Genomic DNA, 25,569 nt, shown 5'->3' on the forward strand with positions numbered 1-25,569 from the left:
AAACACACTACACTGGAGGAGAGGAGGCTGAGGACCTCAGTGGCGCAGAGTTGAACCCACATTTTCCATAGAACTTCAGAAAGTCTATCAACAAACATGTGACACTATGCCAAGAACATACAACACTGTAGAAGACTTTCACAATGCAATACAGGACTCAGTTACAAATATACATCCTAGGATTTGGAGACTGATGCCTCTCTTAACGAAGGGACAAATTTTAGCAAAAAAGGAAAAGCCCAATGCCAAGTGAAGAGAAATGATCATGCCAAAAAAAAAATAAGTATATAAAAATACTATAAACAGAAGACTTTGAAGACCAGGTACAACTCACAAAATCAGTTATTTGTGCTGTGTCACCATGAATCTACACATATTTCAAACGTATTCAAAATTTTTTTATTTAGCCATGAAATTTTTAAAATTATGTTAATTTGTTTTATTAAATCTTTTTAAATGTCCTTTATTTTTCATTGTTTTATCTTTTATGACAAAATTAACTTGTAACTAATTAATTAGGAGGCAGAAATGTTTGTAGCAAAGATGTCTAAGGCAAAGGTGCTGACAGTGAAAATACCTAGAACCATAGAATTGGGCTACCTGCTACAAGGTACCAATAACAAAATAAGTAACTTAATTTACTTATTAACTTAACCATCTCAAAATAAGTAACCTAAAACTTTAAAGCAGAGGCACAAGCATTCAGAGGTGAGAAAATCAACACCATTATACTAATGCAAGCAGCATAGATTTTTATGCTTCAAAAGCATTGAATGGCACTGGTACATTTTTATTTCTTACTTCTGTCCCCTTATCTGGATGGCTGAACTGATGGTATTTCATGTTTAGAAAGAGGACACTCAGCTATGCTTGCCAGATAAGGGAACAGAGCTTTTGCTGTGTGACTAGTAAGGGATTGTGAATTAAGAGCATCAGTCGCCATGCTTCAAAAATCTACCTGTGGATTCCACAGATGTTAAAGGGCCCAGGCATTCAACATCTTCAGACTTACTTGTGTTCCTGTGATTCTGGTCTGCTGAGAGAGAAGCATCCATAGTCCAGGCTGGAATGTGTTGGGTGGGATGGGCAGCAGATGTCACAGTGCTCTCGTCGTTGTAAGTTGTATTAAGAATAACATCAGACACGTGGACTTTACTATCAGTGACCAAAGGTTCACTCCCATTTGATTTAAAATAGGCCTTTTTTAATGTTCCTGAAAGATCAAAAAAAGATATTTTAAGACATTATTAGAGGTATTTATTAAAAAAAAAAACATATTAGGAAAACTCTAGAGCTGCCCTCTTGGGCAAGCAAAGAGAAAGATGATGGCCAGCAAATCCACCCACATCATTGGGACAAGCATAATCTCTTCTACCATAAATCACATAACCCTGTGAGGAGACTATCGCTTCTCAAGAGCTAAAGGTTTAGAAACTAGAGTCTCCACCCAGGTTTCCTAGTGCCCACCTCACCTGAGACTCGCCACAAATAAAACATGGGGAATCTTAGTGTTTCCTTCCTGCTATCACGGTGTTTAAATTTCACACATCATTTTATGCTACTCTGTACCCAGGACACAGCTCTCCATCTCTACCTGCCACAGAGGACAAGAGCGCCAGCATACCTCCAGCCTTCTATTTCTCCACGTTTGACACTAGCTTTCCATGAACTACACTCAGTAGATAGTGAAAATAAGAGGGCTCACCATTTACCAAGACTTACTGAAATCCAAAAAATAACTGCAATTCCAACAAAACTAAAAGAAACTAACTCATCTTTGTCTTTGACCAGAAACTACAAAACATGATGATAAGAAACAGGCATTAAAATAAGATTATCAACTGGTCACTTTCTCAAGGTATTTACTCATGAACAAAACAAAGAGCCCAACCTAAGATTGTTGGGAATCCTTTAGCATTGGCTTTAGGCAGAGAATCTGAAAACTTTGAAAGAGATCATGTATTTTTAACGTAGTCAAAATAGACAACAGAGTGTTTCCAGAATACAGCTCTCTGATTGAGTATACCACTAAAATAAATGAATATGATATTGATCCATTATACAAACACCCAAGGGAGTTTTTTTTTTTTTTTTTCCCTAAAAGCATTTACAGTGAATGCTCTAACTGGCTCTCACTTTTCTAAACAGCTCATGGACCATTAAAAATAAAAGAAATATAAATAAAATGTTTAATATCAGTCTATGGAAAAAATTTCTCTACATGTGCTTGACACTTGGAAAACATTAACTACAAATCAAAATAGAAAAGCAGCTGTTTTCTAGCTAACTAAGGTCAACAGTTTCATCTGCCAAAGGACTCTAAATAAAACAGTGGAGTATAAAAGCTAAAGCATGACCATGTGGTGCAGGTAACGCTCCCCAAACTGTCTGTGATTACGAGTAAATATTAAATGCAGTAGGTGAAAGAGAAGACTTCATTTAATTGATTCTGATTTTCAAAGTGATTTAGAATTTATCATAAAAATGTATACAATAGACTTGATCACTATAAAATACGTATTACATTCATGCAAAAAATTACTAATTAGATACAATTTTATTTTTAATTTACTAATTTGCTCTGTTCTTTGCTAATTTTGGCATAAAGAGATGTTCTTGCACATGACATGTCATTTCCACTAATGTGGCTGTGATGAATATATAAGGTCTGTAAAGTCAATTTACTTATCGCACTAACCCTATGATCAGTATCCATCTTCGTTAACATACTTTGAACACATGCCAGTTCCTCAGTCATATCCTTGTGTGATGCACTTAAATCGGGTTCCTTATCATGCAAAATACTTCAACAGTTGTTCTTACCATTTTGTTTGTAATGACTGGCCTTATTAATCATCTTTAAGTTTTTCACCTAGCCACAGTATTGACAGTGTTAATAACATGTTTACTCTAAAATATTCTGTAAACACTGACTTGGAGAAGACAATGGCACCCCACTCCAGTACTCTTGCCTGGAAAATCCCATGGACGGAGGAGCCTGGAAGGCTGCAGTCCATGGGGTCGCTAAGAGTCAGACACGACTAAGCGACTTCACTTTCACTTTTCACTTTCATGCATTGGAGAAGGAAATGGCAACCCACTCCAGTGTTCTTGCCTGGAGAATCCCAGGGACGGGGGAGCCTGGTGGGCTGCCGTCTATGGGGTCGCACAGAGTCGGACACGACTGAAGTGACTTAGCAGCAGCAGCAGCAGCAAACACTGACTTTTTCAGGAAACACGACTTGAATAACAACTTTCTAAAGAAAAAAAAAAGGCAGATTCCTGGCTCTTAAACTCTCCACATCAAAGCAAGTTGACAGAAAAAAAAGATAACACATGACATATGATAGTTGCTGCAGCTAATGTCCTTAAACTATATTTTTTGAGAGAAAGACAACAGACAGAGACAACAAACTTAAAGGACCTGTTTTTAAAAGCCTGAACTCACTAGACAATATTTTCAAGCATCTCTGGAAACTGACTCTCAACTCACAGTTGGCCCTCTATTATGCATTTTTTTTCAAAGCACAAAAAATAGAATTCATAAAACTAAACACTCTCAAGCTACACCATGATGAGCTATAAAAATGCTATGAGTTATTAGCCCAGAGTAGAGTGTTCATTCTTCGAGTGTTGCCACATCCTTCTCCACATTCCTATTTTTATAGTGCTGTGGTTAAAAGTATGGGTTCTAAAGCCTGACCACCTGAGTTTAAATCCCATCGCTAGTACACACCAGCCCCGAAACTCTGGGCAAAGTCTCAACTGACGCAAAATAAGGAAAGTAAAAGCATCTCCCCTCAGTGGGCTGTATTTGTCAATACACACATAAACACTTGGAACAGTTCCTGGCACACAGTAAGTTCTCAGTAACTGTTAGTCATTACTGCACAGTAATAGTAATAGAAGTAAAATAGTCTTCTTTAGGGCTTTAAACGAAAGTTGCTCAGTCGAGTCCAGCTCTTTGCGACTCCATGGACTATACAGTCCATGCAATTCTCTAGGCCAGGATACTGGAGTGGGTAAGCCTTGCCTTTAGGGGATCTTCCCAACCTAGGGATCAAACCCAGGTCTCTTACATGGCAGGCAGATTCTTTACCAACTGAGCCACAAGGGAATCCCAAGCCTACTGGAGTGGCTAGCCTATCCCTTCTCCAGCAGATCTTCCCAACCCAGGAATCGAATCAGAGACTCCTGCATTGCAGGCGGATTCCTTACCAACTGACAAATTAGGGAAGCCCCCTTAGGGCTACAAGGTACTTATAAATAAATGCCAATTTCCTTTTACTCTAAATGTATCCCAGCATAATAAAATGACTAAGGAAATTTTCAAAAGTTAATCACTTAACCCTATTTTAGAATAAAATAACTGTGGCCCTTTCATGCTAAGTTATTAATAGAAGGCCACACTGTATCAAGGTTGTATGTTCCAAAAGTGTTTCAGCTATAACACAGTTCTATTTAACAATGTTTAGGAGCATTCAGATGCTCAGTCATGTCCGAATCTTTGCAACCCCCATGGACTATAGCCTGCCATACTCCTCTGTCCATGGCAAGAATAGAGGAGTGGATTGCCATTTCCTCCTCCAGGGGATCTTTAGGACTCAGGGATCAAACCTGCATTTCCTGCACTGACAGTGGATTCTTTACCACTAAGCCACCTGGGAAGCACAATGTTTAAGAAATGGTCTGCAATTCCAATAATAAAAACCAAGTGTTACTGATCACTTATCAATACATCTAGCAGACTGAGCACTGGCAGCCAAAATGATACTCCCCCAGAGATGTCCACATCCCAAGTCTCAGAGCCTGGGCATAGGTTACTTCACACTCCTTACATGGCAAAAGGGGTTGCAAATGTAAGTTATGGAGTCTGAGATGGAGAAATCATCCTAGACTATCTAGGTGAACCCAAGGTACTCACTGGGTCCTTATAAACAGAAGAAGGTAAGAAAGTGCATGTCAGAGCTATAACAATGTGATAAAGACTCAATGAGCCATTGCTCATTTTGAAGATGGCAAGGGGGCCACAAACCAAGGAATGTAGGAAGACGCTAGAAGCTGGAAAAGGCAGAAAACAGACTGGTCCCCAGAGTCACCTACCAACACCTTAATTTTAATCCCATGAGGCCTATTTTATACTTCTGACCTCTATAACTCTAAGCTACTACATTTGTGTTATTTTAAGCTTCATTACAACATTAATATTACAGCAGCAATACAAAACTAATACAGGCACTAGACTAAGTATCTTTACTAGTTAGACTTCCAACAATCCTATGATACAGATGCTATAATTAACCCTTCTTGATGAAGTTTCAGAGAGAAGAAAACTGAAGCTTACATTAACTTAGCCCAAGAATTGAGTTGGGATAAGATATATACCCATACTCAGAGAGTCACACATGCTTTTCACTTTGGACAAGGTATACAAGTTAAAAAACTCAACCATCATAAGCATGTAAGAAATTTATCTTCCTATGAGTTTGAAATAAACTCCTTATCCTTATATCTCTTATTGTTCAGTCACCCAGTCATGTCCAACTCTTTGTGACCCCATGGACTGCAGCATGCCAGGCTTCCCTGTCTATCATCTCCCCGAGTTTTCTCAAACTCATCTCCATTGTGTTGGTGATGCCATCCAACCGTCTCATCCTCTGCTGTCCCTTTCTCCTCCTGCCTTCAATCTTTCCCAGCATCAGGGTCTTTTCCAAAGAGTCAGCTCTTCATATCAAGTGGTCAAAGTATTAGAGCTTCAGCTTTAACATTTCTAGTCATGTGGTAATACCTTTATGGCTCAGCAGTAAAGAATCTGCCTGCCAATGCAGGAGATGCAGGCTTGATCCCTGGATTGGGAAGATCCCCTGGAGGAGGAGACAACCCACTCTAGTATTCTTGCCTGGGAAATCCTATAGACAGAGGAGCCTGGTGGGCTACAGTCCACGGGGTCTCTAGGAGTCAGACAGGACCTAAGGACTGAGTACAAGCATGCATCTTCTATGTTCTAGGAGCGATGTATTTACTCTCTGCTGAGAGCAAGTCACAAAATTGAGTTCGAGGTTTTCATCAAGATGTTTACAGATTAGCTGAGAGAGACATGTATGTATGTAAAAATACAGACCATGAAACAAATGCTTTGAGAATGATATGCATATGACAATCTGTTGACAAAAATTAGAGAAGAAGCTGAGATTCCATTAGAGAAGAAGCTGAGATTCCATTAGAGAAAATTAGGAAAGATTTCTTAGGGGATAATGATCCTCCATGTGAATCTTAAAAGATAATTAGGGATTTTCTAGGTTTGAGCCAAGCATTTATGGGGAAACAATTTCCTGCATTAAGGAATAGAGAACTTTTTAGATAGAGCAAGGGGATATGCAAAAGCTGAGCAGCAAGTAACTAAACACGGCTAGCACACAGGGAGCTGACAAGAGCAAAGGAAGTGGAGCCAGACTGTGAAGGGTATTCCTGTTAAAGCTTTGGAGTTATCTTGTCATGATAGAGAACTTCTGAAGGGTCTTAAATGGGGTAGAATGTTAAAATGACCACTCAGACAACAGTGATGCTTGAAAGGGGCTAAGTCTAGCAGACAGTTAGAAGGCTACTGCAATAGTCCAAGGGAAAAAAGATGGACTGAGCCAAGGCAAAAGCAGTGAGAGCAAGGGGAACATTTGAGAGAGAACTTTCAGAGGCAAAATTATAAGAACTTAACAAAAAGTATCAGAGGTCCCTTAAATGTTTCCAGTTTGAGTTATGGGTAAAGATATTTACCGAGGTGGGATGATTGTCATTTGAGTTATTCATCAAATATTTCCAACTCTCTCCCATTCTACTAGGACACATGCTGGTTTACATTCTCTGCCCTCATTCTCTGTCTCTTGACATCTTTGATGCTGATCAAAGTGTACAGACTTCCAGTTATAAGATGAGTATATTCTGGGGGTTTAATGTACTGCATTGTGATTTAGTTAATGATGCCACATTACATACTTTTAAAAAAGAACCTCTAGGGCTCTTTTTCTTTCTCTCTGACACAATAACCACAAGGTTCAAGATGATGGCTAGTCCATCAATTTAGTCCCTGAGTGACCTAAATGAGCACAGCCCCCCTGCCATCTTGTAAAGTATGTGCTGCAAATGAGAAACTTACTTTCAGTGTTGTTAAACCACTAATATATTATGATTATTTTTGTTACACAGCATAGCATAGCCTGCCCTGACTGATACAATAGATAATAAAGAATGAAAAATAGACATTGTAGAAGTTTCCTTTTGTTATTGTAATTATTATGAATACATTGAGTGTAAAATGCGATGAAACACACAAGGGGAAAGAAATCTAAATCCAAAGCAATCTAAACATTTCTTCCAGAAGGTCTTACCAGACTTCCCCACAAGTGTGCATCTTCTTTGTGTTCCCTGATCACACTGCCTATATCACTAACACACTCAAGTGAAATTGGCTGTTTCTTGTCTGCCTCTTCCAAGTTAAGAAGGTATAGTATTCATGACTGCATTTCAAGCACACAGTAGAATGCTTGGCACCAGTGTAGGCCTCAATAAACACTTGCTGAATGCATGAATGATGAAAGAAGTCATGGGAGAGCACAATACTGTCTAGAGAAGTATGGGTGCTAAGTGAGAAGAGAGCTAAGGTAGACACTCCCAAATTTACTGGCTAGGTACAGAAAGGTGGTGCTAGTGGTAAAGAACCCTTCTGCCAATGCAGGAGACATAAGAGATGAGGGTTCGATCCCTAGGTTGGGAATAACCCAGTATTCTTGCCTGGAGCATCCTACTGACAGAGGAGCCTGGTGGGCTACAGGTTGCAAAGATTTGGACATGACTGAAGCGACTTAGCACATAGAGAAAGACGAGCTTAAGGACACAGAGAAAGACCAGACAGAAATAGAACGAAAATTAGAAATGATAATATCCAGGCAAAGCAGAAGAGCATTTCAAGAAGAAAGGAGTAGTCAAAGCTGAGCATGCTCATTGTGACCAAATATAAACAAACACAGAGGGAAAGCAGAGGCTCTCCAAAATCTTGTTCAAACACACACAGGTTCCAAATGCTGCTCTTCAATGAAAGGACATTGGGGCCCTGGGGCAGAACAGACATAGTAGTATGAAAAGAAGAGAAAGAAGAAAAGATCAGATTACAGTGGATTAAGGACTGGATGAAGCACAGAAATGACCTGGGAAGCTTGTTTGAAAGTAGATTTGGCAGGTCTGGAGAGGGGCCCAGGATTCCAGATTTTGCATTTCATACAAACTCCCAAGTGATGCTGATGCTGCTGGTCCACTGACTACACTTTGAATACAAGACTTTAGACGGCCTTTTCCAAAACATCACACATTATGCATAACCTCAGACCCGAGGAATTAAAGAAAAAATATTCTCAAGTTTGAGAACTGCATAGAAAAATCTTAAGGTTCTGGTGGAAAAAAAACTAAGGATCTGAGAGGTTTGCCCTTTTAAAATGATATTCAAAACCCAACATTGTACGTTACGAAGTTCAGATTCTCATCATTCCAAATTCTTATAAAAGCCACAGCTGCTAAGAAATTTGGTAAGAGAAAAGCTATATTTAAATCCAATGATCTCTAGCTCATCTAGAAGTTTTGAAGAGGAAAGTCACTTGAATTCAAGAAAAACAGACTACTTATATTTCCTATACTTCCATGATAATTTCTTTCTTCTTCACTGAGTGACAAAAATTAAAAAATTAATAGGCCCCACATAGGTTTTTTGTAGTTTTGAGAAAACTAGGATGGTAACCTTAGGCTATTCTTCATAAGCGTAAGGCTGGAACAGTTTGTTTTAGATGTGGATGAATGGATAAAACTTTGAAACCAAGTCTTCAGCTATTAGCAAGAAAAAGTTAAGAGCATTTTAAAGAGATTTTTTTTTGGACTTTAATTTTAGTGAAATAAATTGAGATGAATAAATTTTGCAAAAATCAGTGTAGATCATATTCTAAAGCACCACATTTGCAGGACTCTTGCAATAACTGTATTTCTTCTCCCTGTCACATACTCTACCCACTTCAACCCTTTCTCCAGACAAGTGTTAAAGGGACTTTTTAACAGCCCCAACCAGATCAATTATTCCACTCCCCTACTCCAATATCCCCATGGTTGAGGTCATGGGTAAAGCGCTCCCCCATCAACGAAGGCTTCTCAGGCTGGGTTCATACCCTGTCTCAAAGAAACTGTCTCTTCCCACATAGGAGCTACCTCTGTGATAATTAATCAATTATGTGATCATTTTCTATGTGCCCCTCCCTCACTGAACTGGGAGCCCCATGGAGGAAGCTTGATTTAGGGCTGTGCCCAAGACCCATAGGTTATCACTTTGCATTTAGCAAAAGTGAACGTTGCTCAGTCGTGTCCAACTCTTTGCAACCCCATGGACTATTCAGTCCATGGAATTCTCCAGGCCAGAATATTGGAGTGGGCACCCTTCTCCAGAAGATCTCCCCAAACCAGGGATCGAACCCAGGTCACCCACACAGCAGGAGGATTTTTTACTGGCTGAGTCACCAGGGAAGCCTGCTTTGCACTTAACAGTCACTCAATAAATGCCTGTTCAAGGAATGAATGGTATCAGATTATACCTACAATTTTATGCTTGTTCAATGTCACTCAACATGTCAATATAATTTTACTTAAAGTGTTGCATACGTAATATGTTGCTATATGATTTATAAATAATTTGTTAGGCATTGGTTCAAGCTCTGATAAAGCATCTCATGGCACAGGCTGACTCCTGCGGTCATGTGATGGCAGCACAGCCCACTGCCAGTTCAAGCTCTTATACGAGGAATGAAAGTAGCTCTCAGGCATAAGCAGAAGAGTCAAGTGAAACTTGGCATCATATCACAAATCCAACAGTCTACCAACTTTATTTCTTCCTAGTTACTTTATTGGCAATTAAACTATACTATGGCAATGGCTTGCTTATAGGGTTATGGGGTTATGGAATATGAGATTACTAAAATGATGGCCATAATACACAGACTTCAGTTCTTATAGAGTTAAAATGAGATAAGAACAATTTTGGCCAATTTTTGAGTGTTGTTCAGTCACACAGTCATGTCTGACTCTTTGCCACCCCACGGACTGCAGCACACCAGGCTTCCCTGCCCATCACCATCTCCCAGAGCTTGCTCAAACTCATGTCCATTGAGTCAGTAATGCCATCCAACTATCTCATTCTCTGTCGTCCCCTTCTCCTCCTGCTGTCAATTTTTCCCAGCATCAGGGTCTTTTCTAATCCATTGACTCTTTGCATCAGGTGACCAAAGTATTGGAGTTTCAGCTTCAGAATCAGTCCTTCCAATGAATATTCAGGATAGATTTCCTTTAGGATGGACTGGTTGGATCTCCTTGCAGTCCAAGGGACTCTCAAGAGTCTTCTCCAACACCACAGTTCAAAAGCATCATTCTTTGGCACTCATCCTTCTTTTTGGTCCAACTCTCACATCTATACATGACTACTGGAAAAACCATAGCTTTGATTAAACAGAACTTTGTTGGCAAAGTAACGTCTCAGCTTTTTAATACGCTGTCTAGGTTTGTTCATAGCTTTTCTTCCAAGGAGCAAGCATCTTTTAATTTCATGGCTGTAGTCACCATCTGCAGTGATTTTGGAGCCCAAGAAAATAAACTCAGCCACTGTTTCCATTGTTTACCTATCTACTGGCCATGAAGTGATGGGACCGGATGCCATGATCTTAGTTGTCTGAATGTTGAGCTTTAAGCCAACTTTTTCACTCTCCTCTTTCACTTTTATCAAGAGGCTTTTTAGTTCCTCTTCACTTTCTGCCATAAGTGTGGTGTCATTTGCATATCTGAGGTTATTGATATTTCTCCCAGCAATCTTGATTCCAGTTTGTGCTTCATCCAGCCCAGTGTTTCTCGTGATGTACTCTGCATATAAGTTAAATAAGCAGGGTGACAATATACAGCCTTGACGTACTCCTTTTCCTATTTGGAACCACTCTGTTGTTCCACATCCAGTTCTAACTGTTGCATCCTGACCTGCATACAGGTTTCTCAAGAGGCAGGTCAGGTGGTTTTGTATTCCCATCTCTTTCAGAATTTTCCACAGTTCATTGTGATCCACACAATCAAAGGCTTTGGCATAGTCAATAAAGCAGAAATAGATGTATTTTGGAACTGTCTTTCTTTTTCGATGATCCAGCGGATGTTGGCCATTTGATTTCTGGTTCCTCTGCCTTTTCTAAAACCAGCTTGAACATCTGGAAGTTCACAGTTTACGTATTGTTGAAGCCTGGCTTGGAGAATTTTGAGCATTACTTTACTATCGTATGAGATGAGTGCAATTGTGTGGTAGTTTGAGCATTCTTTGGCATTGCCTTTCTTTGGGATTGGAATGAAAACTGACCTTTTCCAGTCCAAACTAGAATAAATTAAACTGAACAAAACCTTTGTAGCTCCAACTTCAGTTTAAGGGTTGAGGAGAGAAACAATTTGCTATTGCTCTTTTCCATAGCCTGCTGCAGAAATAATTATTCAGAAAGTCTAACTCTCTTATCTTCAGAAATCTCTTTGCCATCTTGACTTTATGCATGCCAGAAGCCCAAACAGACAAAATTAGAGAGGCACAATGCATCTGTGTTTGTAAGCACAAGGCTTTTACTATCTTTTCCTAGTCAATAATCCTCTCACTATCATCTCTTCACCTTTTGAAGCCAAAGCTCCTGCTATTTGTACACGGCATTCCAGCATCTCTTAGAGACCCAGAAATAACTGCAAAACTTTGAAAGAGCACAAATTATAAACTCAAATCAAACAGAACATTCTTAAAAGCAAGCAGAATCTAGTGAGGTTTTTTTAAACAGAGATATAAGATGATTTTATCGCTCACTACAACAGTAAATATCTCAGTTATAAAACAGGAAATGTTTATCTGGGCAGAGATTACTTAATGTATCTACATGAAATCATCTGGTTCAGAACATATGAAAAGAATGCTTTTGAAGACAGTGCCAGAAAACACCCACTTTCTAAAAGTTACCTACATAACAGCCAAAATAGTACTAAGAAATGGTTTCAAATTGGTTAGTTTCCTAATTTCATACTGCTACTGCTGCTGCTGCTGCTGCTGCTGCTAAGTGGCTTCAGTCATGTCCAACTCTGTGCGACCCCACAGACGCCAGCCCACCAGGCTCCCCCATCCATGGGATTCTCCAGGCAAGAACAATGGAGTGGGTTGCCATTTCCTTCTCCAATGCATGAAAGTGAAAAGTGAAAGTGAAGTCGCTCAGTTGTGCCCAACTCTTAGCGACCCCATGGACTGGAGCCTACCAGGCTCCTCCATCCATGGGATTTTCCAGGCAAGAGTACTGGAGTGGGGTGCCATTGCCTTCTCTGGTTATGACAATGAGAGCATTCCAAATGACAGATGTATGACCAAGGGAGCCTCTACCAGACAGATTCTCCCAGAGGTAACAACTACAAACTCTGGACAAAATATAAAAAAGCAACTACTGGAAGGCACAGGAAAGGAAACAAAAGCAGGCCAAGGCTGGAGGGGAGGGAGTCCTGGCAGAAGAGAGGGGCACAGGTCAGTTTCAGGGTTTGTCCTGCCTCTAGCCCAGAGCAGACCACAGCGGGCACAATGTGGGGCAGGGCGACTGAAACTCCAACAGAAACCTGCGGTTTTCCTGCCCTCTTCTTACTTGTCACCCTGTGACCTCTGACCATCTCTGCCCTAGGCTTCTATGAAACCCAGCATCTCTGGGATCCTTTCCTTCTTGTCCAACAACTTGGGTATCTCTTGATCCTTCCTCTTTTCTCATCTCCCCTGAACACCAGCATCCCCCAAGGCTTTGTCCTCAGCTTTGAATCAGAGCACTTTCTCCTCAGTTCATCTACCCCTGCTACTTCCACTGAGACTCCCACCTTCACAGATACAGGCAGGCTAGGCTCCCTTCTCAGCTTCCCTTCCTGATGGTTCCAGCTTCCAACCAGTAACAGCAGGATGAGAGTTAAATTCTAAAGTGTACAGAAGCCAAAAAAATCACACAGACTCACAATTTTCCTTGAAATTTTCTTAGGAAGGAAGAAATTCTTACAGTCCATTTCTTGGCCCAGCCTGCACTGTTGAATTTGCTCATGATAAACGCATTTAAACTATGGTTCTACTGTATTTAGTTGTCCATAAAAATCTCCAACTTAACATGTCCTAACTGAACCTCCAGCCTGACCTCCATCTACCTGCATCTCACTCCTCTGCTTTTTCTTGCCATGTTAACAGATGGCACCAAAGCCAACCTGGTTGCCCAAGCTAGAAATCCGAGAGTCAACCTTGACTCCTCTTTCTCCTTCATGCCAAAATCCTAAGCAGTTTGATTTCCATTGATTTTCATGCACCAAATGCTTTAATTCAAGCTCTTGCTATCTTTTACTCAGATGATAGCCAGTCACCAAATTGATCTCCCTGCCTTCCTTTCTTTCTACCATCAGTTCCCTATAATGTATCCAGGTCTTTTGTCTTTTATAAATGCAAAAGCAATCAGATTTCTCCCTGCCCAGAAAGATCCTCCAGTAGTAAACCATCCAGAGCAGCAGAAACCACTCTTACAAATCATACTAATGTTAATTTTAACTTCATTTTTTCTTTAATAATGGCATCACTCACCAACAAAGGAGAGCAGGATCACCAGCAAGACAATGAGAGCACAGATACATGGAATCAGGACCAGCAAGAGGAAACGAAGAATATTCACAGTGGTCAGCTTCCGAGAGCAGCCACCACCCATGTTATCATCATCAGCTCCCAAGACCTAAAGTAGAAGATGAAAATGAAACATGGTTTTAATATTGCAAAGCAATTCAATATACTGCATGACATTTTAGAGGACAGCTGTCCATTTAGAGCAGTAGCATGCCTAAATTTTCCTCTGTGTACTACATAGCATGAAATGAGTTTAGTCACCAAATCCCTCTAATAAATAAACAAATAACTGTACAAACCATATTCAGGACAGAGCAAACCATCTATTTCTGAAATGTTTTTCAGGAGTATATGGACTTACAACCATATTCCATCTTAAATTTGTTTAAACTTATCTGCTAATTTGGTATTATTCCACAGAAGAACTCACCTTGACCTAGAGCTCTAAGCAAACTGCCTAATGCAGTGATTAAATACTGGTGAGTAGTGTGGACAAGGCATCATCCAGATTTCATTCTTGTTTGTCTCCTTAGTCCTAACCCAAATGTGAATGAGTCTGGATAAAATCAAGCTTTTAACCATTAATAATTTAGCAAGATTGAATATTACTTACTATGTATTAAGTGGCAGGCTCAGTAATGAAAGACAGCCTGTTCTGCTGGCCACTGACAATCTCTCTGCTGTCCACACCACCCCTTCAGCCCATCCATGTGAGAGAGAATGATGAGGTACAACAGTGATGATTCAGGTTGGAATTCTTATCTTCAAACTTTAAATTTTCCTAGCTCAATCTCTTGTCAGAAACAATGTCTGGAAATTCATGTATGTTACATCCACTGTTCCCACAGCCAAAGCTGTTTTCAAGGATGCAGCCTTGAGTGAGCAATGCGCTGCTGAGACCATCCAGATGGTACACATGACTGAATTCCATTATATGATTCTGGCAGGTGTGGGGATCTAATGACCTTGTAGTCACCCAAGACAAACCTTGCAAGTAAGTTACCTTGGTTATTGAAGCTGCCACCTAGTAATCTGGAATGATCTACCTCTTTCTTCAGTCTCTCCTTGTCCTCCGTATATGGGGGCCAGTTTCAGATTTCACTCGACGTGAATTAACAGAATGACACAATATAATATCTTTATAACACACTGATTATAACAGTGATGGGTGGTATCCTTTGAGGCTTGGACATAACATTTACCTGCAAAAAAAACCAGTGTGGAACTACAGCTCAGAGACCATAGTAGAACTGACTTTTTTGCTTCATTTACTCAAGAAGTGGTTATTGATACATCTACTAATTATAATAAGCACAGTGATGAATTTAACAATAGTCTAAGACCAACTGTTCCTCCAAAGTTCACAGTCTTGTAGGAGAGGTAAGATATGGACATAAATAACTACATTTTGAGATAGCAAATGATCAGCACTGTGAGGCTTACAGGAATTGAAAAGACAGGAAAACAATTTCTTGCTAGAAGATCACTTAAGACATTGTAGAGAACTAGCACTTGAACTAGCCATGATTCTCAGAAAAGTATCACTGAAAAGTCCTGTTATAATTTAAAAGAGTGATAAAATACACCCAGAGAGGTAAGGAGTTATGAATTTTCTTTGGCTTCCACAACAATGGAAAAGATTTCTTTGTTAAGGAGGTCACAAGAGCGGTGTAGGAGTGATCTTCTTGGGTGGCAAATGCACAGTGGCCTCAGTGCTATCTGAAATCCTATGGCCAAATACATCCCATTTAGTATTCATAAGTGAAGAATCAGCAGGGAAAGTGCCAGTGGCTCGTTTTATTATCTTATATAAGTTTATCAACAAGTGCCTGATCTCCAGAAACCATATTCATGATTAGTGCAAATGCTTTCTCCAGTGACTAGGAAATTGATTCCTTTTATGGAGGGGAGAAGAGGAAGAAATACTTAGAAGAAATTTAGAACTAAGAAATACTCAGAGGAAACCTCAGCCCTTTCCTCAGGTGTTTAACTTTTCTCTAGCATTCATAGCCACTTAAGACTATTACTGTAAATGCTGCATTAGTCAGAGGCCCTTTGAAAAGTGAAAGTGTTAGTCACTCAGTCTTTTTTTTCTTTTTTTTTTTTTTTTTTTTTTTTTAAATTTTATTTTATTTTTAAACTTTACAAATTGTATCAGTTTTGCCAAATATCAAAATGAATCCGCCACAGGTATATATGTGTTCCCCATCCTGAACCCTCCTTCCTCCTCCCTCCCCATACCATCCCCCTGGGTCGTCCCAGTGCACTAGCCCCAAGCATCCAGTATCTTGCATCGAACCTGGACTGGCAACTCATTTCATACATGAGATTATACATGTTTCAATGCCATTCTCCCAAATCTTCCCACCCTCTCCCTCTGCAACAGAGTCCATAAGACTGTTCTATACATCTGACTCTTTGTGATCTCTTGGACTGTAGCTCACCAGGCTCCTCTGTCCATGGGATTTTCCAGGCAAAAATACTGGAGTGGGTTGCCATTTTCTTCTCTAGGGGATCTTCCCAGCCCAAGGATCAAGCCCAGATCTCCTGCACTGCAGGCAGATTCTTTACCATCTGAGCCACTGGGGAAGCCCTTGAGGTTCCTCTGAATATAATGCAACTTTCAGACTTTACTGTTGGGAGAATGAGGCCGGATGAGCTAAACCACTAAGACAATTCCTAAGTTTTATTTAGGTGGACTCAACAACCCTCTCTGCAGAAGGTACCCTCTTCAAGAATCTACCCTGCACATACTTGAAACTGTAAGCCAAGCATTCCAACAGTGCAAGTAGGGAGCAGTGCAACCGGTTGACCTGCACACATATTTCAAATATGTAGCTCTTATGGTTTACTAATCTTGTTGGTAAAGATTCATTTCTTATGTCTTAAAGACTACATTTATTTTAAAAGGTATCATGCTGGCTTACACATGCTGAATATAATCTACCTAACTAGAATATCTCGAGTCTCTGGTTCCATTGGGATATCTTCTCATTCATCTCTTTTACACTTTTAATACTATTACGCTTGCCTCCTGGCATACTGATTAAACTATTTTCACAACAGCCATTCTGTCTCTTTTTTAAAGCATATAGTTTGCTTATAATGTGTAAGTTTCATATGTATAGCACAGTGACTCAGTTAATTGTGTGTATATACACACATACATATTCTTTTTCAGATTCTTTTCCCTTATCATTATTACTGAATATTGAGTATAGATCCTTGTATTATCTATAAAATAGATAACCAACAAGGACCTAGCTGTTGGTTATCTATTTCATATAAAGTAGTTTGGCTATGTTAATCCCAAACTCCTAATTTATCCCTACCCACCCCCTTCCCCTTTGGTAACCATAAGCTTGTTTTCTATGTCTGTGAGTTCATTTCTGTTTTGTAAATAAGTTCATTTGTATTTTTTTAGCTTCCACTTAGGAGCAATATCATATGATATTTGTCTTTGGCTTAATTATCATACTTGGTATGATAATTTCTAGGTCCATATGTTTGCTGCATGTGGCATTATTTCATTCTTTATATCTGAGTAATATTCCATTGTGTGTGCATGTTGAGAGATAGATATCACATCTTTATCCCTTCATCACAATAGCCATTCTCTGACACTTGCAGGACTTTGTCCATTGAATCTCTCTTCTGCCACTCTATCAACTCTCTCCTTTCTTCATTTCCCCTACATACCTTCTTTAAAATCTTTGGATTGTTATTTCAATGATACTCTTGCTAATGCCCTGAACCACTTTGCCCCCACTGGATTTTCTTCTCTCTAATCTTATAAAGGTCAACATGAGATGAATTCAACAATCTTCTCTATATATCTACACCTGGACAACTGAATGTGTGGCTGTAAAAAGTTACTCAACGGGACTAACTGATTGCTAGTTTAAAGTCTTCTCTATTCTCCTCAAACTATCTTTCTCTACTCTTCTGCCTTCTGCCCTCACTTTCAGAAAAGGATCCATCCCAATTCCCACCGAATGGAGAAAATAAAAACCATCAAATGGGAATTGCCTCAACACTGCCTGTTTTTACCATAAAGTTTTATTAGCAGACAGCTCTGTTCATGCATGTGTACACTGTTACAGCCGCTTTCCTGCTACAGCAACAGCACTGAATGGTTGCAACAAACCCATGTGGCCCACAAGGCCAAAAATATTTAGTATCAGGCCCTTTATAGGCAAAGTTTGCCAACTCCTGATACAGAGTATCACTGTATCCCTGCATCCATGGCCATTTTAATTATTATAAATCTTAATATGTTAGCCAAATCAAATTATAAATTCTTTTAAGAAAATCACATTATCTCTTACTAGGGCCCTTAGTAAAACCTGATACAATTGTACTGGTGGCAAACTGGCAATAAAAAAAGAAATTGCATAATTATTGCTGTAATACATGGTTATTTCATAAAAACGTTCAAAGATAATCTTCAAAAAAAAATTATCCAGACTTTTAATGCATTAAACTTGAAGAAGAAAGGAAAGCACTAAGTTTCAGGGACGTTCAAACTTAAATAGGACTGCAACATGCATTATAAACTCTAAGGACCAACAGATATTCAGAAGATTATAAAGGAGAAAGTACAAATTTATTCCTGCTTCTGCAAAAACAGACAAAAATAATAGCATACAATGTACTTAATGTGCTTAGTCACTCAGTCATGTCCGACTCTTTGCTACCCTTTGGACTGTAACCCGCCAGGCTCCTCTGCCCATGGGATTTTCCAGGCAAGAATACTGGAGTGGTTTACCATTTCCTTCTCCAGGGGATCTTCCTGACCCAGGATCGAACCCACATCTCCTGTGTCTCCTGCATTGCAGGTGGATTCTTTTCCCACCGAGGCACTGGAGAAGCCTCAAATAATAGCATAAATAATACTAACTCAGTTGTATCTCTCTATATGTAAGCAAATATTGCCCTTTCTCATTAGTGTATGCCCAGCATTTAGAACAGTCAGGAATAGATTAATACCTGTTGAATAAATAGCTGAACTCAACCACCTAAACAAAAATTCTCTGTACATAACTATGTAAATAATCCCTTTTTAAAAAATGATATATGCCTCATAAGGCCTATTCTTAAATCATCCAAAAACACTTTAGGGAAGAGAATATATTTGATAAAATAATAAAAAATATTTCCTTTCAGGGAAAATATACTGAAATTTATAACATCAGTTTTTACTAGGACTATTTATTAGTACTTCTCCATACTCAAATTTCCTATCATGAACTTTGAAGTCAGTTAGAAAATGTTGTTTTAAAGTAAATCGTCATGGATTTTATTATCAGTCAGTTCAGTTCAGTCGCTTAGTCGTGTCCGACTCTTTGCGACCCCATGAATAGCAGCACGCCAGGCCTCCCTGTCCATCACCAACTCCCAGAGTGCACTCACTCTCACGTCCATCGAGTCAGTGATGCCATCCAGCCATCTCATCCTCTGTCGTCCCCTTCTCCTCCTGCCCCCAATCCCTCCCAGCATCAGAGTCTTTTCCAATGAGTCAACTCTTCGCATGAGGTGGCCAAAGTATTGGAGTTTCAGCTTTAGCATCATTCCTTCCAAAGAAATCCCAGGGCTGATCTCCTTCAGAATGGACTGGTTGGATCTCCTTGCAGTCCAAGGGACTCTCAAGAGTCTTCTCCAACACCACAGTTCAAAAGCATCAATTCTTCAGTGCTCAGCCTTCTTCACAGTCCAACTCTCACATCCATACATGACTACTGGAAAAACCATAGCCTTGACTAGATGGACCTCTGTTAGCAAAGTAATGTCTCTGCTTTTGAACATGCTATCTAGGTTGGTCATAACTTTCCTTCCAAGGAGTAAGCGTCTTTTCGTTTCATGGCTGCAGTCATCATCTGCAGTGATTTTGGAGCCCAGAAAAATCAAGTCTGACACTGTTTCCACTGGTTCCCCATCTATTTCCCATGAAGTGATGGGACTGGATGCCATGATCTTCATTTTCTGAATGTTGAGCTTTAAGCCAACTTTTTCACTCTCCTCTTTCACTTTCATCAAGAGGCTTTTTAGTTCCTCTTCACTTTCTGCCATAAGTGTGGTGTCATCTGCATATCTGAGGTTATTGATATTTCTCCCGGCAATCTTGATTCCAGCTTGTGTTTCTTCCAGTCCAGCGTTTCTCATGATGTACTCTGCATATAAGTTAAATAAGCAGGGTGACAATATAGAGCCTTGACGTACTCCTTTTCCTATTTGGAACCACTCTGTTGTTCCATGTCCAGTTCTAACTGTTGCTTCCTGACCTGCATACAGATTTCTCAAGAGGCAGGTCAGGTGCTTTGGTATTCCCATCTCTTTCAGAATTTTCCACAGTTTATTGTGATCCACACAGTCAAAGGCTTTGGCATAGTCAATAAAGCAGAAATAGATGTTTTTCTGGAACACTCTTACTTTTTCCATGATCCAGCGGATGTTGGCAATTTAATCTCTGGTTCCTCTGCCTTTTCTAAAACCAGCTTGAACATCATGAAGTTCACCGTTCATGTATTGCTGAAGCCTGGCTTGGAGAATTTTGAGCATTACTTTACTAGCATGTAAATATTTTTCAACACTACCTATGTTAAGGACATTAAAAGAAGTAGCCTTGTAACTCTGTTAACCCCATACATCAGTGATCCCCAGACATTCTATGTTCATGGTACCATCAGTGTCTAGATACTATTTTCAGTGGACCTAGGCCAAAAGAAGTGCCTAATGGTTCCATTTGTTAAGTAGCTTCATCCAACAATTTTGTAAGTACTTATATCCTAAAAATTTGGTAAACATTTGAAAAACTACTACACATAAGTTAAAATTTTTAAATATTTTCATGCCATTCTTAACCACGATTACTTCCCATCTTGGGATGTATGCATCTGTTGAGCACTGCTCAACACTTTAACCTCAGAATCAGATTGAAAAACACCCCCACACATTGCCTGTTCCGAGTCGATTCTTGCCTGGTACAACTTTCTACACAGCAACCACCAAGCACCCAGATTTACGAAGATAGAATGACCTCAAAAGGAATAAAGCACAATCCCACATTGAAAGTGTGAACTATGTCAAGCTAGTATTTCATTTGGTAACCAAAAAATGTCAAGTATCACCAGTTTTCCCTCAAAAATTGAAAACTACCAGCAGCCTCTGTGAATCACTGCAGTGTCACGGGGTACTTTATCACATAGTTTCAAAATCATGGTTCAAGACTATTTCTCCCACATAAATCTACATAAATCCCAATCCTTAAAGAAGTAACTCAAACTCCATCTCATTCAGGAAGCCTTCCTTGACTACCCAGACAGAAGCAATCTCTCTCTGCCTCATCTGAGTTTCTGGTAGAGAAAGAGACTGACTCCCAGCATCTATTCTTTCCTTTGATCTTAGAAACAGAACCCTACATTTAGAATAAAGACACCATTTCCCAGTCTCTTCTAGAGTTGTGTGAGGCCATGTGGTCAAGCTCTGGACCATGGGATGAATTTTGAAATGGTCAATGTGACTTCCAGGAAGTATTTTCCAAGACAGGGGTATTGTCTTTCCTCTTTCCTGTTGGCTGGAATAAGACGAGCTACCCACTCCAGTATTCTTGGGCTTCCCTAGTGGTTCAGATAGTAAAGAATCCACAAGCAATGTGGGAGACCTGGGTTTTATCCCTGGGTTGTGAAGGTCCCCTGGAGGAGGGCATGGCAACCCACTCCAGTATTCTTGCCTGGAGAATCCCCATGAACAGAGGAGTCTGGCGGGCTACAGTCCATGGGGTCACAAAGAGTCAGACACGACTGAGCAACTAAGCACAGCACTTATGTCATCAATCGGGATAAGTCAAGAAGAAAAATTTACAACTTAGTGATTTGTAAATGAAAATTGCAAATCTGTAATTTACTAAGTAAAGTGTGACAGCCAAAATGTTTTCAAATAGGGATTAGTAGACAGCAAACCATACAAAATAAGGTTGGTCCTACCTTCTTTCCCCACATCCTCACCTTTCCCCTTCAAAATGCCACACTGACCCAAATGATCTTTTCAAAACGCTCATGTGGATGCGTCACCTGCCTACATAAAACCCTCCAGAGACCTGAAAGACAAAAACCAGTTTTCCTAACATGTTCTGGAAGACAGTGCTTCTCAGACTTCAATGGGCACATGAATCACATGCAGAGAGTCTGATCCAGTAGCTTTGGGGGTGGTGGGGCGGGGCTTGAGATTCTGCATTTCTTACCAGCTCCCAGATGATGCTGATGAGGGTGGTGTGAGGACCACACTTTGAGTATCAGGATATGGAGACTCTCTAGGTGTGCCCCGCCTACACCAGGTTAATTACAGCAGTTCATTACTTTACACCACTCAAGCCCATCCCCTTCTCTCCATACCAGCCACCTGGGTCCTCTCAGTTCCCCATTATCACTCTTTGCCTGGACTGGCCTCCCTCCATCCCCAACCTTTGGTAGTCACACAGCAGTCACCCTTACACATCAACTCATGACCCACGCTGGTTCTGGTCTTTCTGTCCTATATCCCAGTTATCATTTACATTTATTTGTTTGAATATTAGATTATGTTGATTATTCCTGGTAGACTGTAGACTCTATGAGGTCAGGGACCAAGTTGGGTTTTGCTTCTCATTGTAGCCCCAGTATTTTTAAAGGGCCTGGCTTATAGCACATACTTCATAAAAATATCAAAAATAATGGATAAACTCTTCTACTACACCTGCCCATTGTCAGAAGAGTCTTAAAAATACAAGGAATTGAATGCTGCTGCTCCATGTGTGAATAACTATTACAGTAATTATAATAGTAATAGTATAGGCAGAAACCCATTGACCTTTTTCTGTGAGCCAGGCATTCCTCTAAATGTGTCAGATACAGAAATACTCAGGACAGCTCTACTGAGTGGGTGCTATCACCATACCCATTTACAGAAGAGGAATGTGAGGGTCTTTGTAAGTAATTAAAATAATTCATGCTAATCAACAAAAACTGCAGAATCTAAACGGATTCCCTTTGCTGAAATTCTGAAGGTGGCTAGAGATCCATGGTTTTTAATTTGGCTTGAATTCTAGATCACAGCTTTTGGAGCTTCCTGGAACACATCATCTACCCTCCAGATCTGTCTACAAAGACAGACTGAGGTTTTCCCCACTGAGCCACGCAGAGCTGACCTCAGGTGACCCCAAACCTATGCAGGACCAGATCTCATAATGGAGCCATTGCAGGGTAAGCAAGACTTCTTCCTGAGTCTCCATGCTTCTGCCCCTCCTTGCAAGTCAGACACAGCCTAATGGAGGATGACCACTCACGGCAGTTGGACAATGAGAGCTACGTCTTAGAAACAGCCTCTCTGTGGTATTATTTCTAGAGCTCACATTTCAAAATTATTTTTAAAACTAATCTAATTATCTAATAAAGTCTTAATTATGTGGAATCTTTACAGAAGTTTACTATTCTCCACCTTTTGTAGACATGGAAAATAAGAAAATAAGCAAATTATAAAGAATTTATAAAATACTGCCAGAGAATGAAATGGAATTCCAGAAAATGTGAAATCTTCTACAACTTCCACAGCTTCAAATGTTTTGCCCTGAGAATGACATGTAAGTACTGGCCTTGATCATCAGTTCCCAAAGATGCTGGATGCTTTAAGACAGTGCAAGAAAAATCATTTTCAATAGCAAAGATTGAAACAGAAAAGAGGTTCAAGTTTATATTTAATAACATCAACAACAATTAACAACAACAACAAAAATTCCAAAGTTTGGCTAAACATATGCAATTTCAGCCTACAAGAGCTCTAGAATTTATAATATTCACCAAATGATACCATCCACAAAGAGATTAACATCAGCTTACTACTTTTAAGGTACAGCATCAAATATAAGAGATATGCTAATATTTTTATTTCAAATAGGACATGTTTAAATTACAAAGATCAGACAAACTTGAAGTTGTATATAAACTGTTTCTCATCAACAGAATATTTAAAAATGTGAAGGGTAATTCTACCTTTATAATGTGATGCTATATTATGGATTTTATGAAATAAATGATTATATTCTTAAATCCAATTGTGAAATTATGTATACTTGGTTAGTACAGGATGATTAAGTAACAGTCTGAACTTCAGGTGCACAAATATTACTGCACAAAGTTTATCCTAATCCATACATCAATCTGGATTTAGTAAAATTCTATTCATAGCTGTCAACTTTATGATATGGTCAAGTCAAAATAAGAAAATATTCTTAAACCAAAATGAATGTGCACATTTAATGGATGGGGTTGTATGTAAAATCATGGTAGAATTCTGTGACCATCTGTCCTACACAAAAAATTTGCTTACAATGTTAAAAACAATTAAGAACAATACATCCAAAGGCCATACCATGTACTTGGTTTGAGGCTCACTGAGCACCCTGATTCTTTAGACAGGAAGGTGGTGGACTGCACAGGCCTTCATACTTGCTGTTACCAGAGAACAGCCTGCCATGAGCACAAGGTCACTCCAGCTGGTGTAGCCTGCACCAGGCAGGGAGCTCCCTCTAAACTCTGTGGAGATGTTACACTGTCATATCATGGTCCTCATGGTCATGGTCCTGAGAAAAGGCAGACACTAAGACTCCCCCAGCTGCCAGCCAGCCTGGAACAGTATCCTGCACACAATCACCAGTCCCAAATGTGATGTAAATTGTTGTTTCAGTGTTAGAGATGGAGTATCTCCAAACTACCTCCACTCTCTGTACACGGAGTAAAAATGAGCCAATGTTATCCACTTATTTTAGAAAGGAAAATCTGCCCCTGCTAGATGCTTTCCTCTGTCCTCAATAAACTGAAACCACTCCTTACATGAATCAAGAGTAGATTGGCTGAATATAAGATCAATCATCTAGCTATTTCTCAAACCAGGCATCTCTCAATCCTCACTTCCACTGTCAAGAAGCAAAAGGTCTCCCAAATCACCCATCAGTGAAGCACACCAAACCCAAATGTCTTTTGTTGTGATGTTTGTTTTTAATGCCCCAAGAGGCCTGAAGAACAAGCATCTGGTTTCTGGTTTTTAGTAAGTCTTTTCATCCCATTTTCTGGCATTTAATTGAAGTATATAAAGTTCAAATAACTCATGCACTCTTTCAAAATGGAATTACTCAATTCACACCAGAACACATGGTTCTGCAAGCCAATCTTGCCCACATTTTCTCCTTTGAAAATTAACAGCATCAACTGGTCCTCCCTCGAGTTTCCTAGTCACACATCCCAGAATAGTTGTTCAATATGGAGACTAAATATCAACACGATATTTTTCCTGTCAAGAAGACCTGGTGATAATAATCCCATATCCAGACAGCATATCAATTCAGTGTTTGTTTGGAGGGCAGTGCTATTTAGCTCAAGTCTGAAACATGAGAGAAAAGACTGGAATGCTTCAGAAGCAATTTCTATGATACTGTCTCCACCACTGAAAATCTAGGTGAGCTTATAAAGTCATCGCCCTGTCCCAACCATATATTCATATCTGTAAATAAAGGATAAAAAATAAATGCCTTGCTCCAACCACAAATATTCCAACAATAAAATGAAATTGACAAAGCAAAAGAAAAGTAAGGAAATAGTGATAATAACATTTCTTTCAACTTTAGAAAGCTGTAGGAGTCTTGATTTTTCTTGAACACACAGCATGAAATTTGTTCAAATCAGTCTCCCTGGAGGAAAGTTATAACCTTTGTTGAAGTGAGGCGATGTCTTCAAAGGCAACATGAGAACTTTGAAGGTAAACCCCATTTTCTTTAGAGTCCAGTGGGAGTGTCACATGCCTGTGATAGTTTCTGAAGATGATCTTGGAAAGAA

At 39.6% G+C, this 25,569-nt stretch overlaps 1 protein-coding gene across 1 annotated transcript in view; it reads right to left on the minus strand.

The window, feature by feature from the left end:
• Window positions 1–25,569, minus strand: part of CORIN (corin, serine peptidase) — a 314,900-nt gene that overhangs the window by 247,507 nt on the left and 41,824 nt on the right. The window contains exons 2-3 of the mRNA XM_070372356.1: window positions 13,673–13,817; window positions 1,013–1,213 (exon numbers count right to left, since the gene is read on the minus strand). Of these exons, the coding sequence (XP_070228457.1) occupies window positions 1,013–1,213; window positions 13,673–13,817 (346 nt within the window). The remainder of the gene's footprint in view (window positions 1–1,012; window positions 1,214–13,672; window positions 13,818–25,569) is intronic.

The sequence above is a fragment of the Bos mutus genome, chromosome 6 (genome assembly GCF_027580195.1).
Source record: "Bos mutus isolate GX-2022 chromosome 6, NWIPB_WYAK_1.1, whole genome shotgun sequence".
Lineage (NCBI taxonomy): Eukaryota > Metazoa > Chordata > Mammalia > Artiodactyla > Bovidae > Bos > Bos mutus.